Below are 19,371 nucleotides of genomic sequence, written 5' to 3'. Positions count from 1 at the left end.
TCATGAATTCTCGGTTTAGTTATATAACCCGTTTTTTGACTGGGTTATTTGGTTCTTTGGAGATTAGCTTCTTGAGTTCTTTTTATATTTTAGATATTAGCCATCTATCAAATATGGGGTTAGGGAAGTTTTTTATTTTTTCCCAATCAGTAGGTTGCCAATTTGTACTATTGACTTACAGAAGCTTTTCAGTTTCATGAGGTCCCATTTATCAATTCTTGATCTTAGATCCTCAGCCATTGGAATTCTGTTTAGGAAAATTTCCCCTGTGCCAATGAGTTCGAGGCTCTTTTCTACTTTGTCTTCTATTAGATTCAGTGTACCTGGCTTTATGTTGAGGTCCTTGATCCACCTGGACTTGAGCTTTGTTCAAGGTGACAAATATGGATCTATTCATTTTTCAACATACAGACTGCTAGTTAAACCAGCACAATTTGCCCAGCAAAACTCTCAGTCAACATAGATGGAGAAACCAAAGCATTCCAGAACAAAACCAAATTTAAACAATATCTATCTACCAATTCAGTCCTACAGATGATTCTAGAATGAAAACTCCAACACAAGGAGGGTACCTAGACCAAAAGAAAAAAACAAGATATTAATTATCTCACAACAAAGCCAAAAGGAGAAAAACACATGCACATAATGCCACCTACAACAACAAACTTAACAGTAACTAACAATCCTCTGTCTTTAATATCTCTCAATACAGCAGACAAAATTTCCCAATTAGAAGACATAAGCTAACAGACTGTTAGCAAATAATGCAAACAGGATCCACATTTTGCTCCATACAAAAAATATACATCAATAACAAAGACAGACACTACCTCAGAATAAAAGGCTGGAAAAAAGTCTTCCAAGCAAATGGTCCCAGGAAGCAAGCTAGAGTTGTAATCATAATATCCAATAAAATAGACTTTCAACCAAAAGTTATTATAATGTTTTTCAAAGAAAGCCAGGTATTTGGGTCTGTATAAGAAATGCTAGGTTTCTTTTAAGTTTTAAAGACAGTAAAAATTTGTAGACTATTCTCCCCTTCATTTTAAGCAGTTAGAATGCTTATGAATAAATACAATTAGGAATCTCAGCCTTACCATTGATGATAAAGCAAAGATTTTTCTAGATGTGCTAACAGTGTAGGAAGAATGGTAAATTATTTTTCAATATTTTCTTCAACTTTAGAAAATCAACAATTTTTTTCAATTAATTAAGAGAGTTTTAACCGCAATGTTCCTGCTACTTTCAACTTGACAAGTACAGTTCGGTTTCCATAGAGTCTCCCTGTTCCTTGAGCTCTCTGCATGACTTGGGTAAGTCACTCAGGTTTAGAGACCTCACTACATGATGGTTAAAGCTGTTAGTAGTAGCACATGAAAAATGGTGACGAGTATTCTGCTGTTAGTTCCTTAGTTTTATCCTCCTTTTCGCAGACTATAGGGACCACATCCCTTAAGAATTTCTTAACATTAATTTACTCAGAGTTTTAAAAAATGTACAGTGTTTCTCATTGTTTTCCACTTTCATTGGAATGGTTGATATAAAGAATAAAGTTTTAGTTTACCTTGATTTCAATTATTATGTTTAGGATATAGGAGCAACAGTTTCTGGAAAACTGCCAATTTACAAATATTACCTCTGTCTCTTTGAGTCTGTTGGTATTGCATTGATGTTTACCTGAAAAGGGTGACTGGATATGTTTAAACACCTTGCTGTCATCGTCTAAATGATTTTCACTTGTAGAGCAAGGAGGAGCTCTTCACACCTGTTTTCTTCCTGGTTCAATAATCTACACTAAAATATCATTAGCTATTTGTTGTTTTATTAGCAATATTTTAGTCTGAACTGAGAGCTTCTGGGAAGTTTTAAATCTGATCTAATTACCTTAACAAGAAGAAAATAAATTTAGATGTGTTTTAGGGTTTTCTACAAAATTTTTACATTAACCATAAATACCAGTTCTTGCAAATACCTTGAATTTTGCACACAAAGCAACATGAACAATGAAAACTTCTAAGGAGTTTAGAAAGCCCTTTTATTATTCAGTGTATTTTCTTTTTTAAATATTTAATAAATATGCATAACTGTTAATGAATTTAAAATAACAACTTGAAACAGTTCTTACTTCAAAATAAATTCTAGTTTTCTGTACATATAAAATACCTAATTGGTAAGTCAGTGATATTATATAAACAGCTTTATTTTATGCAATATATGCAAATTTAATTTGTTAAGCACTAAATTTAGATTTCTTTCTATAATATGGTTTAGTCATGTTTTATGCAAACTTCTCTGAATTTCATTCCAAAAATTTTTTTCTTTTTCTTAGAAAAATTCAACATAAGTGTTTAGACTGTTCTAAGAACCCAAATCTAGACAAATAGTCACAAGTATTATAAGATTTCTGTGGTAGTGATTTATGAACAACAACAAAACCCTGACCATCTCAGAGATGGTCAATGTTTTCTTTAGAAAAGGGTCAGCCTCCTTCCTGGAATTTGGTGACATAGAAATATGTCAACACTGCGAAAATCAAGGTAGACTGTACGGCATTCTGTATTACAGACACACAGGCCAGAAGACTGCTATTGATCTGATTGTAGAGAAAGCTACACTGAGTGCTGGCATCCCAGGTGTACCTAGAACCATGAGCAGACACATTCAAAATTATCTCCCACTCTGGTCCCAGAGCTTTTCTTTAGGCTTGTTAAATATTCTTATTTCAGACTCTCAGAAGGGTAGACCTTGCTCATCTGGTATAGCTTTCTTTGGACCATTTTGATCATGGTGGCACAGCTCAGGCAGGGAAACTCTTGAGAAACACTACTCAGTGTTACCTGTCAATCTCATATGTAAGACACTTATTACTCAATAATTAATCTCAGTGTGGTTGAATGGCTTGGCCAGATGCATAGCAGACAGTGTCATAACCATTTCATGCAATGTCTCATTTCTAAGTTCAACTCCTGACATGAATGTGCAAATACCAAGGTGGAAGTCACTTTTTATTCAAAACTAAAGAAAACAAACCAGAAAACACTTGCAATGGCCTCTAATGTAAAGCAATGAGCTTATAATGTAGGAATTGCTGAATATGTTTTATAGTAGTTTGAGCAATCATTGAGAAGTTCCCACAACTGTTTCAACAGCATCAGTACCACAACAGACTAAGCGCTCCCCTGTGCTTTCTGCTGCCCTTGTCCTCACCCTCTCACTAGTCTGTATGAGCCTCAACTCTGAGATAGAACATTTTGAATTGCATACCCAGGTCTCTTTAATTTCTAAAAAGTGTTAGCAAAGCTGGGCTCATCTCTCTCCAGCTGTACTTGATCTGTAGCTTTCCTTTCTCTCCTGAGCAGTGAAGGAGTTGGCTGCACTCATGGCCCAGGATCAGGACTCAGAACAGGCTGTTGAGAAAACCTTGGCTAAGTGCTTATTTGTGTGATTTTGGAACAGGAGCCGAGGCCATCTGTTTTTTAAAAAAATGCTTTGTAATTTGCCCAATTCTTGCCCAGAGCTGTTTCCTTCCTCTTGTGAGTATCCGTACTGGATGTTTAAGCCTCATTTTCTGTTTGAAGCTCCTCTTGCTCTGGCCAGTGTTTCTCTTCCTCTGGCTGAGCGCTACATAAATCCATAGTCTCCATGATTCCCTCCATTTCTTAGTCCTTGAAGCATCCTCAGACTATTGAGGTTTTCTAAAGGCTTTCACTGCCAACACTAAAGGAAATAAAAGCAAGCTCCATCCTGTGCCACCATGGGAACCAGACCCTTTCATCCTGGAATTCGGTCCCTGCAATAAGGGTAAAGTCTGAAGAAGCAGTGTGAGGAGCTAGAAAATGAGAGGATGGATGTTCCAGATTCATTGCATGGCCCAGGGAGTAGAAGTGTCGTTTTGTTCCTGTTGCTTGTTATCACCAGCCCCAGTATCACATCTGTGTGACAAGTTACCTTACTAGTGCCAGTTTGCATGGAAGAGAAAGAGAGTTAAGGACAATGAAGGGAGCCAATCACAGGCAAATGAAAGAAAAGGAGGAAACCTAAGTGCAGAAGAGCATATGCCTGGGTGGTTCCTGGTAGCTTTGTTGGCCAAACATTCAGGTCTGCAGCGGCACACAAACTGACCACTGCTGCACATCTAGATGAGGATGTTCACAGTATTCAACAAATTGATAGAATATGCCAGAAAGTGTTATTTGTGACATTTTATTCCAAACTCTGTTTGCTCTGCAAGATTCAGTATTTTATTTTTTGAGGAGGTTGGCGGGGGGGCATACTGAAACAAATACATTCATTTTCTTATTTATTTTTCTTTTTCTAGATGTATAGACTTAGTATTAAAGGCAGAAACTGTAACAGATTTTTTAGGCCAAAAAGGGGCTAAAGCAGTCTAAATAGCTTCGGTTTCAGCACCTTCATCAGCATGCTAATTATAGGCCAGTAATGGAGAAAACAAAGGAAAGAGAAAGCTATGAGAGCTTCTTGTGTTCTCAGGTCCACTTTAGCAAAGCCACCTTGAATTTTAAGTTCACTAGAATGCAAGTGATATGCACAGTTAAGTGATCTTTATCAATGGCATGGTCCTATTAAGGTCCATGATTGTCTCAGCCTGTCCTTCAAGATGTTTCCATAAACTGACAGCCATTACCATCACCTGTGGGGAGAGACTCTAGTTCCTACACTGTAACTATTTTAGTAGTGCCACCTTCATGGAGAATTTCCATGCATGGATCTGTTGGAAGGAAGAGAAGGGGTGTGGGCTCAGGATAGGGAGAGGGATGAGGTGTCTGTCCTAGATATCCCTAGATATCTGGCTCCTCTTGGAATCCCAGGTGACTAGTTTAAAACAGTGGCTTATCTGTGCAATTTCAGCCTTGAAGAAGGATGACCTGTATTAAATAGGCAGACTCAAGTAGGAATGTGACCTGGCACAAAGGAAAGGAGACAGACACCAAATAAAGACTGAGATGCCAGATGTTCATCTTCTATTTGTTCCTTGTGGGCCCAACTTCGATCTCAAAACCACACTGAAGGCAGCTCAGGTCTTGATACCACAGGGAAGCAGCTTCTTTGTGCTATTGTCAAGGCTCTTTTTCTGTCCATGCATTCTTACAAGCTAGGAGCAAAAGAACCAAAATGTCAATAGCTACACTGCAGTCGTAACTTAAAGAGACACCAGACAGTATTCTGCTGGTTCCCTTTCTGACAGCACATAGATATCATTTCTAGCATGAAATATTTGATACCCATTTGCTTGAGAGAAGCTTGCTTTAAAGAAATGAAATGGAAATTTTTTAAAGGTTTCAATTTCTAACTTTTATACAGCTAGGGAGTACAAAAGCAAGGTTTTCATAAATTACAGAGTAATAACAGTAGAGTTGGTTACTGCAAGACCTGCCCATGCACTAGTACAATTAGATCTGCAAAACTAAGAATCCAGGGTTTTTACACGTGAGAGATTTGTCCTCACTTGACAAGGCTTACAGGTAAAGCCAGCTTGATCACTTTTTACTTCCCATTAAACTGAAAGTCAACTGCCACCCCTGTACACTGCAGAATGCCAAAACTCAGTTCCTTCCTGTTGCTGGTCAAAACCCAGATAGCATTTGTTTGCATAACAGCATACACACACTTGCTGAAGTTGAAAAGAAAAAACAAAATTTCTTCTAATTCAGCATACACTGTTCCATGAAAGAACAGGCTAGAGGGCTAGAGAAGAAGAAAATGCCTGGGGATGGATTGATAAGTTACAGTTGCAGCAGCACTTGAAATACTGCACAGCCGAGCCTCAGATCCACGAATCGGAGCTGATCATAGTCGAGAAATGGGCACCAGAGTGTAGTGCAGAATGGAAGGAGAGAACGTTAGCATTTTGCTTTCTATTTCTTTTCTTTTCTGTTTTGTTTTGTTTGGGGTGTGTGTGTGTGTCAATGTTAGTTGTTATTAAATCTGAAAATTATAGAAACAAGGCAAAGCCATCTTTCTTCTGCATGTTTTACATGAAGTTAATATATCCCCTTATATTTTGAACTAATACCTTAGCTCTTCGGGAAATCCAAATATTCTGAGACAAATTTTCTTAACGTACACAGGTCAGGATTGGTTGCACATTGGGCCCAAGTTGAATTTTCATACCAGAGGCCCTTCAGTTATTCATATTCTCTGAGTAAGAATGGAGAAAATCTGAATGTCAGGACATGATCCACACACTACCTTTGAGCCTTTTTCTCTTCTAGCAGTAAAAGAATCTGTGGCTTTTGGATGGACCCAACAATCTTAGCCTAAGTCACTACTGTGCTCTTCTTTTCCCTACAGCAGTTCAGTAATATTAGTGGAAATGATTTTCCTCAAACATGAAGGGTTTCTTTTACTTTATGAAGTTATTGAGTAATATTTCAAAAATGACTTAAGTAGGAAATAGATTTACAGAGGCACTGGTTTAAATACCCCAAACATTATAATCATTTTTATATTTCTAAATTACAGAAGCAAAGTAACATTTAAATATTTTTGCTTATGTCACATCAGAATTCCTATCTATAAGTAATGAATTCACTCTATATAGTAAATTGAAAAGCAAAATATTTAAAAAACAACAAATATTTGAATTTTTTAAAAAAAACGTTTCTTTCAAAATAAGCTTTAGCAAACCAAGTATTGCTATAACATATTGTGTCCCCACTAATCAACTAATGAGAGTCTCTTAATATTAAAAAGAATTAATATACTTGTCTATTTCAGGTTCTATGTGTTTTAATTCAAACAAAATCATAATTTTAAATTTGTTGATCACTTCATCCACTGGAAAAGTATCACTTAAACTTATCCTTAGATTACTATGTGCATATTGCTTTAGTTTCTAAACTACTATTGTTTAAATGACCCATGTATAATATCCAGTTAATTAAACACATAAAAAAATGACACCAGAAGGACGTTCACTATAACTAAGTACTAAGATGTTTTGTTGACCATTAAAACCTAGATTTTGCCCTGAGTTCTTGAGACAGCCATCCCTTCCACTTTAGTCCTATCTGCCAAGTCCCATATGTCAAACTGGTTTTTATTGCTGAACAAGTATTAATCAGTTTAAACTGTGTACATTGAAATGGGTTACATATTACATATATTTAAAAGTTGTATGTGTGTTTTATGTGTTCATATATATGTACACATATAAAATATATTTTAAATATTATAGATATAAATACCAAATAGGTATGTGCAAACACAAAAGAACCTCATTAAACATTAGCTTTCGCTTAATGGCATTCGCAGTCTTGTTCCACAAAGAACTACAACATGACAAAGTCACAGAGAGCCTGGTTGATGCACTTCTGCAATGGCCACTTTTTCTATTCACCATATTTTCAATACTATCTTAATAAATTATAGCATACTGTCTATATAATAAAATTTGACCTTCTAACAAGTAAACCAAATAAATTGTAAATATCCGTTGCTTACATCCACTGTATTATTCTAGGGAATATATTAAAAGCATTCGAATGCAAAGGACAGTGCATAACACATTTGACAGAGGAGAGTAACTTTGGGTGAAATTTCACAGCTATTTTCAGTGTTTTGTTTTCTTACTTTTAAAAAGAGATCCAGATCAATATATAGAAATAAAGCCTTTTAGGACTACTGAAAAATAAAAATAAAAAGCTTTTTAAAATTGCCTGGAAGGACTTTGCCAGAAACCTGAAGTCACAATACAGTTTGCTTTACATGGAGCACTGAGACTCATTAACAAACAATCCTTTGTTCAGAACCTGACTGCTCTTGTGATTTTGTCTGTAAACGCCACCAATGGGAGGGAACCTGCTCCCCTGTGGTTTTGTTTTTCCCCTTGAATGACAATGACAGAGCACTTTGCATGATGTGTTTGGTGCCTTGCATGAGGAAGACATGCAAAGGCAAGGTCCAGTCTGCATGCTGCTTAATGAATGTTTTTCCTTTTCTCTCCTTCCTTGTCATGTGCTTTCAGAAGACAACAATGTGGAAGGTGGGTGCTTTCTACCTTATTTTCCAATTCCTGTTTGTTTTTATTTTCTCAGTATTAATAGATTTCATCTCGAATATAGACGGTAAGTTGACCTTTCTGAAAATCTCTTGGCTTCTAGTTGCATATCACTTTGCATATAGAACACATATGCACTCTCAGTGCCACTAGTCTTAGGGTAAAATCCCCTTCAATCTTATTTCTAATGTCTAATACGTTTCACAAACCCATATAAGTCTTAGAATATTTAATGCAGTGTTCTGTATGAACAAATTTTACAGAGCTACTTCTTTTTTTTTTTCAAAGAAAGTGGGTTTTTTTGTTTTGTTTTGTTTTGTTTTGTTGGCAGTTTCCAACACAGTGCATGATCATGTATCCATTCTTTTATTTTTTTCTTTCCTTCCTTCTTTCTTTCTTTCTCTCTTTGTTTCTTTTCTTTCTTTCCTTTTTTTTTTCTGCTTGAGGGAACAAAGTGGTTTCTTTCCTGTCAGAAATGTTTACAATTCTGTCATTTAAAACTCCTTCATTTTTTTCAAATGATTTGAATTATCAAAAGTAATGGATAAAACACTGAGAATACATAAAATGCATGAATTTAGACTGAAATACAAGTCATTACCAGTGGAAATGAAAGCTCCCAGCCCTATCATAATAAAGTGGGTAAGTAAATGTGTAACATTAAGTATGTGTTAAAACTGTCGTTACTGAGTTTTCTTAGATAATCTCAGCCATGGAATTTTGAGAAAGTGATATATATATAAAACCATTGGTTTCTACAAACATTTTCAACATTTTATTGTTAAATAAATTGAATAAAATAGCCACAGTCTTAGAAGGATAAACACACAAAAGTATTGGTTGTTGCAGAATAATAGACACAGGAAAGTTTTTCATTATTCCATGCATATTTTTTAAGAATGGTCTTTCTGTATTGCTCAACCTGTAGAAAATGCTATCCTCAATCTCACAGACATCTGCTTCCCTTTACTTCTGCATGCAACTGCCCCTGGCTATCTCATGTTCTATAATTGCAGCATTAACAGTTGCAAGTAATGTGTGAACCGCCATGTGTCATGACAAGGCATTTAACATAATTTACCTGGCTGCTGTAGTTTGAAATGCAGTCATTGTCATTCCATACAAACAACTGCTTTTCTACAGTTGAAGGATTTCCTACAAAAGGGCTATAGTGAACATGACAGATTATTACAATTGAGGTGACTAAGAGGTCATTTCTCATGGAAAAGAAGACTTCATTGTAATATATTTTTGATCAATAGTCTGATTGGTCAGCAAATTTGCCAATCTTTCATAGAAATCAATTATAACTGAACTGTTCCTTGAATTGAACAAAATAAACAAATACTTCTGAAGAAACCATGCAACATTTTCCCCAACTGTTGGCCTTTATATCACTTTTGAATATTTTGTCCCAAAATTTTAATTGTGTGAACATATACTTGTGCCTTTAATTAAATTTGAAATTTGTAAAAATTTCTTTTGCGTTTTGAAACCATTTTGTAAAATGTTCCTCCTTCTTTTCCTCTCTTTGAATCTTTAATGAGCTTTAAACTCAACCTAATCAGTATGAATACTTCTTTGTAAGCACAGACTAATTTGGGGCAAAGCATTGATAAGATACATGAAATCTAAGCCCGTAATCTGTTTTAATAAATTTATTAAATTATAGTTTACTATGTGTCTTTAAGGATGAAGCCAAACTCTCTTAAGAGTTAGAAATCCAACAGGGGGAATAGGAATCAACGGGGTGAGGGGATATTATTTTTTTTCTTTTTAAATGCAGTGTCAAAGCCCCCACAAAATTCTAAGTATAATTTCTAAAACCAAGATCTCCATAAAAGTTAGATCTTACAGAGAAATGCAAACATTCGATTATGGTAGAAGTGTATACTAAAAGTGAAATTAAATGAAAAAAATTAAAACCTAACAAATGAACAACTTCTTTACCATCTAGAGCATAGAACTAATCACCATATAAAGATATTTTTATTTGCCTTATGATTATTTTTGTTGAAACATCACACTTCACCTTAGTAGTTTTTACATAATGTTGTGATTAATGATAATTTCTAACTATATCTACCCTACCCAGATATCAGAATACACTTGAGAGTTTGGAAAAGATCAAGGAAACTGTGCCTGATGCTCCTATGCTCAGAGATTCAAACAGAACTGAAGTAGGACAAGCAATTGAAAACCAAATCCTTGAAATAAACCCAAGAATAATAGCTTTATTCTGAATTGGGACTGAACTACAGCGATTTATGCTTTTCAGTAAAAAATGCTGCTTTAGGTGGCAAAAGACTGTACTAAGAAAACTCCCAGAGGTAGGCATGATGGCACACTTTGAGAGGCTGAAACATGAGGACTGTGGTTGAGGGTAGCCTAGGCTACATATAAAGAATATGCTTAAAAACCAATCAGAACAGGAAGACTATTCGTAGTTTTCTTTAGAAAAATTAATAATCCCACAGAAAAATTTTGGTGACAATACACTTACATTGTATAGCTTAGTTACACAAAGGAACATGAACACACACCAACATTTAATTAAAATGATAAATAATTTTGATTCATATGAAAAAATAATTGAACCAATGTAAATCTGACCAGTTGTTTCTTAAAAACATTGTGTCTTAAATCCAAGTTTTTCAACTGCATGTCTAATTATCTTGTTTTCTCATTTGAACAAGTTTAATCACTTACTACATGTGTCAGATGAGGTGACATTTCTGCATGGTCATTTCAATGTGACTAAACTCCCACCCCCATTGAACTATGAAACTGCTCTTTTTTCCCTTTTCATTTTTCTTTTTCTTCTTCTTCTTCTTCTTCTTCTTTTTTTTTTTTTTTTTTTTTTTTTTTTTTTTTTTTTTTGTGAGAGGAAAAAGATCAGATCCAGCCCATGTTAAAGATATTCCTCGGGAGTTTATAGAATATAATTCCATCACTGAACCTATGGGGACAGTGTTCCAAATAATTTTATCAGAGGGCACGAAGGGCATCTATACTGTTTAAGGGACCAGTTGGATTTTGAATCATGATCTCATCTTTTGATTGTTCTGATACTTAGAACACACAGCATAGCATGTGTTTGTGTATAAACTGCAGTTTTATAACTCTTTGGCCCAAAGCATTCCAACCAAGGGTTCAAAGAATGTTTTTGATTTGCCTCTGAGATACAGACATGTCTCATAGGAAGCACAATGTCTGTCACTGAAGATTCTTGTCACCGTGACAACCCTGCCTTCCCATGCTCCCTTGTTTATTGCTGACTGTGCTCTTGTTTCCCTTCAAGGTCTGGCACACCTGATGATGGGCGACCAAGGTATGGGCTCTGCTCCTTCTCCACTCTGCTCTCAGTGTTTTATTGCTCTGTAGCTGCTTTCAAACCATCGCTGCAAAGTATGGGCGGATGCTTGGAAGTGATGTGGCTGCAAATGAAATCCATGGCTTTTGTTCACATTCTTTCATGGTTTTGTCTGCTTTTTGTTGATTGGATATTAGTTTGCTCCTGTGACACTTGTTTTCCTCCATCCCTTGCACTATAACATCTGCAAATAAATCAGACAGACAACTGTGACTGGAATCTTCACTTATAAGAACACATAGAAAGAGTGTGTGCAGTAAAGGAAAGCCAAGAGCAGTTAGGAGCTAAAGTCTGAAAACACCCAGTCTAAGCTGCTACAGCAAAAGTCCATTTTTCATCCATGCATGGCAGTTTGGAAACATGCAGCCAGCTTTGCCTTTGTTTTTCAGAGTGCTGATTGTAGCATTTCATGCAATTGATACTTTTCTCCCTGTGGCCTTTGGGAACCTTCTTTCACATGAGCATGGGCTTCCAATCCCTTGCATGTACCTTCCTGTAAACCAGGCAGAATTCTCAGAATGTATGCACTGCCTTTCTATTTGTCTTCAAAACATTGTTCGTTCTTTCTTGTCTTGTTTAATTTTAGAGAGCAGTGCGTTTACATATATTCATAATTCTTCTTGTTGTTTTTCTCTTCTTTATTCTCTTTGTCTGGAAATCCTTTCTTCATGGACCCATTTCATCAAATGCATAGGTAAAAGTAAAGGTACTACATTATTTTGTTTTTTAGTATCATCTGTGTGGATTACAGTATGTCTGAATATGAAATGTATGTAGACCTTTAACACTGATAATTGGTACTGGGCGGTAGGTATGTGTATTAATGAATAATTATGGAGTCAAGGTAAGAGAATCCATCAAATTTTTTTCTGCTTTCCCTTCCCATCTTCATGTTTTGCTTTTTAGATTATTTTTATGTCAGTTGCTTTCATAATTAATATGTTTAGATATTAGTTCTAGGTTGTGGTGTTAGTTCCTGAAATATCATTTAATGGTAGTCAAATGAAGAGTGTAGTAATCATAAATATATCTTCCTCAAACATTTAACTCTGACTGAGCACACCCACCCTGTCCATCTGATTGTCATTACCACACAGCTCCAGGGTTACACTGCGCTGGTTCTTTCCTCGTTGGCTGCTAGATGCCATAGCAGCACATTGACACTGTGTGGTTCCAAATGCAGCATTGTGAAAGAAACAGACAGATAAAGCAAGCTTGCTCTTTATGCATACTAACTTCAAGAATCTTAATAGCAGCTACATACTCTTGTGTCACTTGGTAAGACAGGCATGAGTACTCTGACAATGTGGAATAAAAAATCAGAAGCACGTTCAATTCAACATTTAGATCCATCTACATTTTGTTTAGTGTTGTCACTAAAAGAAAGAAAGTGACTGGCATCCCTGGTAAATGTTTAAAATTGCCATGATTTGTTTAAATTGTGTTATAGTTCATATTTCCTTTGTCTTTAAATCATTTTTCTTAAGTACAGGAATTTGATGTTTCCAAGAATTATATAAATCTTTGTGATGTGCTACAAGTTAGCGTAGTGATTAGGATGAGAGCTCACAACCTTACCCTCTTGAATTTGTATCATCTAGCATGAAACTTGCTTCAAAAAAACATCTGAACACGAGCCAAACATTAAGAAGTAACATTTAAGTTTAAATTTGTAAAATAGGCTTTAGAAGTGAATGTTTGGATACTGAAAGTCGGTAGCATACCATGTTTGGCCATTTCCAATTATACAACTGCATTTTGCTTTGAGTCTGTAGTAACTGTGCCAATATTAGCTCCATTAGTTCTCTCAAAGGTCTATGAGTCACTGGGGCATTTCCTAAACGTTTTGCCCAAGGCCACCCTTCCACTAACTGACAAATCCAGTGAGTGGGTCTCAATGTTCTACACATTTTTCTATATATGGACACAGGGTTTCAGATCACATGTAAGAAATTGTGTTTTGCTTTCCTGTTAGTACAAAATGTTTGCATCTGTGTATGTACATATTTGTATGAATGTATAAACAAAGATTTTAAATATATGCTCTCATCCATATATTAAGTAACTATTTTAATAATAAATCAAAAATACTTTGCTAATTATATAACTAAACATGTGAAATAGTTCATCTTTTTATCCAACTGGTATCTATTGGGTGTAATTAATGGTGAATGTCACTCCAGTTTTGCTGGGTCAGTCTCAAATATTTCTTTTGGTATGCGTTACTAATATTTTTTATTTCATTACTTTTTATCTAATTTTGTTCTCCAATGCAAAGCCACAGAGGAAAGCACTTAATTATTCTATTTCATTTATTTTAAAAAGATCATTCATATTTGATGTATGTATTTGATGTTAAATTGGGGTGCGTATTTTGAATATCAGAGTAGTTGCCATTACGATTATAGATATATAAAAATAAAAAGCATACTTTATTAATCTGTGAATGAATTTATCAAATATACATTCTAGATCAGAAAGTACTTCGGTGACTTTGTGACACAGCCTGTCAACATAGCACGTGAAAAAGTTAGCGTATAGAGCAGAACTTAGTAAGACAACAGCATCATGTGTAGCAATTCAACAATGGCATGAATCCCGGTCAGTGTGTCTCTGCTTTGTGTCACTCAGCTGGAAGTCTCTAACATACTGTCTACCAACTTCCCTTTGTACCTTTCAACATTAGCTAAATTGATAGTTGTGCATTTAAAAGATACTAAATCTGGCCTATGAAAAATAGCTGGTTCACATTATAAACTCACGTTTCTCAAATCTTTACATCACAAGGTAATTCTGAACTATTCTCCACTCCACTTTTCCCTGGGTTAGTGAACTCCGAGCCTTTGAAATGAACCTGTGCAAACTAATATATTTTTGTGGCAGTATTCAGAAACAAAGTTGAATTGAAAAACATTCAGTCATCACTGTCATTTTGATTTCTCTGTGTGGATTTTTGTTGTTTAATAAATTCTAAGTGCCCAGATAGAGACAAATGCATTTCCTTTAGAGAAAGCAGTGAAGATTCAAGCAAGAAGAGAGGACAGTTATTTAGTTAAGCTCCTCCTCCTCGGGTTCCTCCTCCAGATGGTAGCACTGGACTCCCTTATCCTGGACCCTGACCTCTTCCACCTTAGTCAGGGTTTGGAATCTGAAAAGCATCTCACCATCTGGGTATGACAAAAAAGGCTAATGGATACACATTAGGGACTCTAGCTGTGTGAAGGCAGCATCAAGGTGAATGAAATCAGTGCTTTCTCTTCAGGGTCCGTCATCATACACAGGTGTCATTTGTTTATTCAGTTTCAAACTTCAGAGTCAACAATTTAAATTTGACTTATGATTTCTAAAGGGATACTTACCACTTTCAATTAAATGTAATTAAGAATAAATTCAATTTTGATGAATTATAGCTTTCTTTTTGAGATCTCATGCAGTGCCCAGAGCAAGTCTAACTGATGCTGGCTATATGTGACTCCAGGCTTCAGGGTATTGTATACTGTTGTTGATTTTACATTTTTCACTTGAAAATTATCAATGGCATTATGTTTAGCATCACTAAACATGTTTATTTATCCAGTTTTTGCTTAGAATCTTAATTTACCAACTTTCCTAGAAATTTAGTGCTTCCCTCCCTCTATTTCTGTATGTGTGTGTGTGTGTGTGTGTGTGTGTGTGTGTGTGTGTGTGTTCACGTGTGCACAAGTGCACAGGTTGCATGTGCATATGTGTGTCTTGTGAAACTGTTCAGAATACTTCAACAATTGTTTATTTTTTAATTTATTTATTTGGAGTTTGCTCTACTATTTTTCTGAAAGAATGACTTTAAATAAAGAATAACAGGAATAAAGTACACACGCAAATCCAGCTGTGATTGCTGGTGAGTAGCTGAAGAGAAGATTACTAATACTAGTTACATGTCTATGCCCTTAAGATAGGTTTGTGTTTTCCTTCACAGCATGTAGCTATAATTATGCACTTGTGTATTCTGATCTTTCTCATGTCTCCTTTACCTATGAAAGCGGTAAGCTCCATGCTGGCAGGCACGTCATGTGTTTTGTTGACCATTACATTTCCAGGACATTTTTGCCTTACTGTAAGTTTGCCATTTTTATGACATCAGTATATACAGAATGCCACCTTGAGCTAGAAGGAGCATCTTTCAACTTCGTGAGATTTATTTAGACAAAGTAAAAGAGAAAAGGGATGACATCTTTTTTAAGTAACCATAAGAAACTAGCAAGAGGTTCTACAGAATGTGTTTGTCTCCTTCTGTAAACGTGTAATTGTCTTTGAATTTCATCCTAAAGCTATTTGTCTACTAACCAATGGATCAGTAAGACATCATTTCTGTTATCTTTACCAGAGAGTCACTAAAGAAAAATGTGGTCAAGATATTATAATATTTAGTTCTCATAGTCTTCACACTTAAAAGAAAAGAGATCAGGCAACTGATAGTAACTGGAAAAGGCAAAATTTATTTTTTTCCAGGGATGAGCCCTTTGATAGGTTGGTTTTCAAATTTTTAATGTCACTTTCTGCCACAGAGAAAAATAACAACATTTTATTTTAAAACATTCTGTTAATGAGACAACAGTTATATGACCTCCATGAAATCCAGCTCTACCATGTCACATGGTGTCTCTGTGATTTCTGCCAGATTTTTCTAATTTCCTTAACTCCTATATGCCAAAAATTGGAAGTATTAAGCTGTTTAAAAAGGCCAAATTGAATTCTTATAAGTATATTTGGTGTCTTATATAAATATAAATCCTATACCATATGTATGAAGTAATCTTTCTTTTGAATCTATCAAATGAACATTTATTATTTGATTATTCATGATACCAGATGTTTAGAGATGGCCAAAGTTTTATACGTCAAAGAATAAAATGTATGTTCACATATTTAAAAATGCATTATCCCTGTGATATTGGTGATATTAGGTGTTAAATCAGCATCAACATTAAACACAATTAAAACTTTTTTTTCAAAATGAATACCTGGATTCCGTAACAGTTGATGACAGCATTCAATATTGTATTGTTTCAAAACTATCTGTGATATCATGTCATGATATTCTATTAAGCTCACTCTTAAAATAAATTTGATATTATGAGTATAAACAGGCAAACCTTTCTGTGGTTTTATTTCCCTCTTGTTTATGTGTTAGTTCAGTCATAATGATGTAACAAAATGACACAAATTTTCTAAACAGAAATTCATTTGTTACACTTTCAGGGCTTGTAAAATTCAATGGCAACGTGTGGGGACATTTGTTGTGTGGTGAGGACTGACCCACTCTAAAACTATGGTGGCTATATAAGAATTATATAAGGTTCTAGGGCACCTTCTTCTTGTGTTCTTAAATCCTGAACAAGGTGGCAGTGGGATCTCTGGAACTTTGTATTAGATAAAATGTCAATCATGAGGTATCATCCACTGTAATCCAATAACGTCCTGTGTACATCACCAATTCTAACAAGTAACTTTTGGGAAGGCACTGGCATTCTAAGCTAATCTTTCTATGGTCTTTGTTATTGTCTCTTCAACTCTTCTTTGCCTCAGAGGAACACTGTGCAGTACTTGATGTCTCTTCAGCAGCATCCTGATGTGCATTAGCTTCTAGAACTTCTAAATTTATTGTACTATGGAACAAATTTCCAATCCAATTATGAAATAATCATATTTTATCTTGTATAGATCCTTAAATCACATTTTCTCCTTAGATCCCTAACATTAAGTAATCTTCATTGTTCAGAAGAAGGCACATTGTGACATAATCTTACTATATTGAAATCTCGGATGTTTATTTGTGTAAACTATGGCATAATTTTTCTTCAGCTGTCTGGCATTGTGGACTCTACCACTGCAATTCTGGATCTCTCTTATTCGCAGCCACAGAACTGGGAAACAGCAGAAATTTAAGCATACACTTGGTCCTTATAAGCAGCAGAGGAGCTCTCTGACCACTCAATGTGGCATCCCATTTCATCTTTATCTTAATGTCCATCAACTCAGTGTGCAGTTAATACAAGTCACTTTAAGAACATATGTTTGTTTGCTATTTCTATGATTTAACTTCTCTCATTGTGTTTAGAAATCATAAATCTGAAGCATTTTCATTCTCTGTAATGTAAAGCTTATAAAGAGAAATTCCCCATGTTATTATAAATCTGGTTTGTAATCATTTATTTAAATATTGATTAAATAAGAATTTTATTAGACTTACATATTAACCTCTGTTCATGGAACATAGAAGAAATTGTCCATGGTATTTGTCTACAGATGAAGTTGTACAACTAGAAGTGTTTCATGCTTGCCTAAAAAATGCTGCAGACTACACTTATATTTTAATATAATGTAGTTAAAACAATATTCTCTTTTCTAAAATTATTATCGATTAAAGATTATTAGTATCCAATTGAAAATGAGTTTTGTTTATCTCAATATTTTTAATCAACTTTTAGGAGAGGAGGTACTTTATAAGTAGTACAGCAGATAGATTCAGCAGATTTCATATACATATATATATATACATATATATATATAAATTTATGATATGATATCTGTAATTAGTTAATATAAACAGAACTTTGAATATCGTGGAATCTGTGGACACAAATAATTAAAAATCAAGTTAAAAAGCATCAGTTGTACCTCAGTGTCAGCAGAGATTCTGCTAACTATGATATGGGAGACTTTGTGAAGAACAAACTGAAATAGTCACTACAAAATGAGCCTTATGGAGATTTCAATGATATTCCTCCAATTTCAAATGAATAATGATGAAACTGGTCTTTGTCTGATTTTTTTTCCCAAGATAACTTTAGAGGAAAATTGTAAAACATTGTCCAGGATCCATAACAGCCCGTTGTCAAGTTTTCCACTTAGGGTAGTGAAATCCGGAAGCAGTAGGCTATGGTGGGTAAGAGTCATGAATTCCCAAACCTGGGGCAGGCTCCATGTTCCTTCTCATGAGCTTAGATGAACTATTTACCCTTCTAATCAGGCTTGAGACCCAGCATCAGGAAGCTGATGCAAGAGGATTGCCACATGTTCCAGGAGAGCCTGATCTATACTTCTACACTGTAAGTTCTTATCTCAAACAAATCAAACAAAAACAAACCACAAACAAACAAAACAGAACAAACAATCCACAAAATTCTAACTTCAAGTATCTACATTTATAATATGGGTCTACAAAATAATCTACAAGGTGATGGTAAGATGCAAATGTGCTTAGAAACCTATTTATTGGCAAGAGCAAAAAAAGTTATTACATCCATTTGAATTAAATGTTTTGAAAGTGAATGATCCAAAGTTTATCAAACATGGTTATTTTATTATTATCTTCTTACCATCAAATAAGTACCTTATTATTATATATCATCCTGAGATTATTTTAGGTTATAACAAACTGAATTTGAGCAACCAATAGCCCATCATACAGACAGCATATGCAATAGAGAATTAGAAGCTGATGCCTCTGTAATTCTCAGTATTTGTTTATAATACTCTGGCAGATTGAACAGATAGTTTGTAAAGATTTATTTTAAATTATACTTAGAAATTACTTTTGGTGTCTCATAGGAGACTAATTTTCAATGTTTGTCCTTCCTTCCTTTCTTCCAGGATAAAAACAAAACAAAACAGCAGCAAACCTAATAAAGGCAGTCTTCTCATTGGACTAGCAAGATGCAAAGAGCTTTCTTGTCTCCTGTTCCCTCTAGGAGACATTTGGGACTTTAGTAGCAATTTGGAAGCCTTTCCTCTAAATGTCAGATTTTACTCGAAAATTTCTTGCAGTCATTTTAAATGAGTATTTCCTTAAGACTGCAATTCTTCCTTGTATATCCCCATGACTGTATAGGTAGTAGAAATGGCATCTGGAAGCTTGGTTTCTAAAGAGTTTCTCTCTTTGTGATCTATTCAGGAAATATCTTTTGATGATTTTCACCAGAGGGAGAATTTGAAAAAC

The 19,371-nt window shown here is 35.0% G+C and overlaps 1 protein-coding gene across 38 annotated transcripts in view; it reads left to right on the top strand.

Moving 5' to 3' along the window:
* Nrxn1 (neurexin I) overlaps positions 1 to 19,371 on the top strand; it is a 1,059,516-nt gene that overhangs the window by 89,694 nt on the left and 950,451 nt on the right. For 21 of the 38 annotated variants that reach the window (NM_020252.3, NM_001346957.1, XM_017317294.2 and 18 more), the window contains 3 exons: positions 7,988 to 8,005; positions 11,322 to 11,351; positions 12,088 to 12,099. The exons of 7 other annotated variants lie outside the window; for them this stretch is intronic. In NM_020252.3, coding sequence (NP_064648.3) covers positions 7,988 to 8,005; positions 11,322 to 11,351; positions 12,088 to 12,099 — 60 coding nt within the window. The remainder of the gene's footprint in view (positions 1 to 7,987; positions 8,006 to 11,321; positions 11,352 to 12,087; positions 12,100 to 19,371) is intronic. 10 more of the 38 variants (NM_177284.2, XM_030249562.1, XM_030249558.1 and 7 more) reach the window with 5 other exon arrangements.

This window comes from Mus musculus, chromosome 17 (genome assembly GCF_000001635.26).
Source record: "Mus musculus strain C57BL/6J chromosome 17, GRCm38.p6 C57BL/6J".
Classification (NCBI taxonomy): Eukaryota; Metazoa; Chordata; class Mammalia; order Rodentia; family Muridae; genus Mus; species Mus musculus.
Note: the sequence above shows the minus strand (reverse complement) of the source record. Positions and strands in the feature narration are given on the sequence as shown.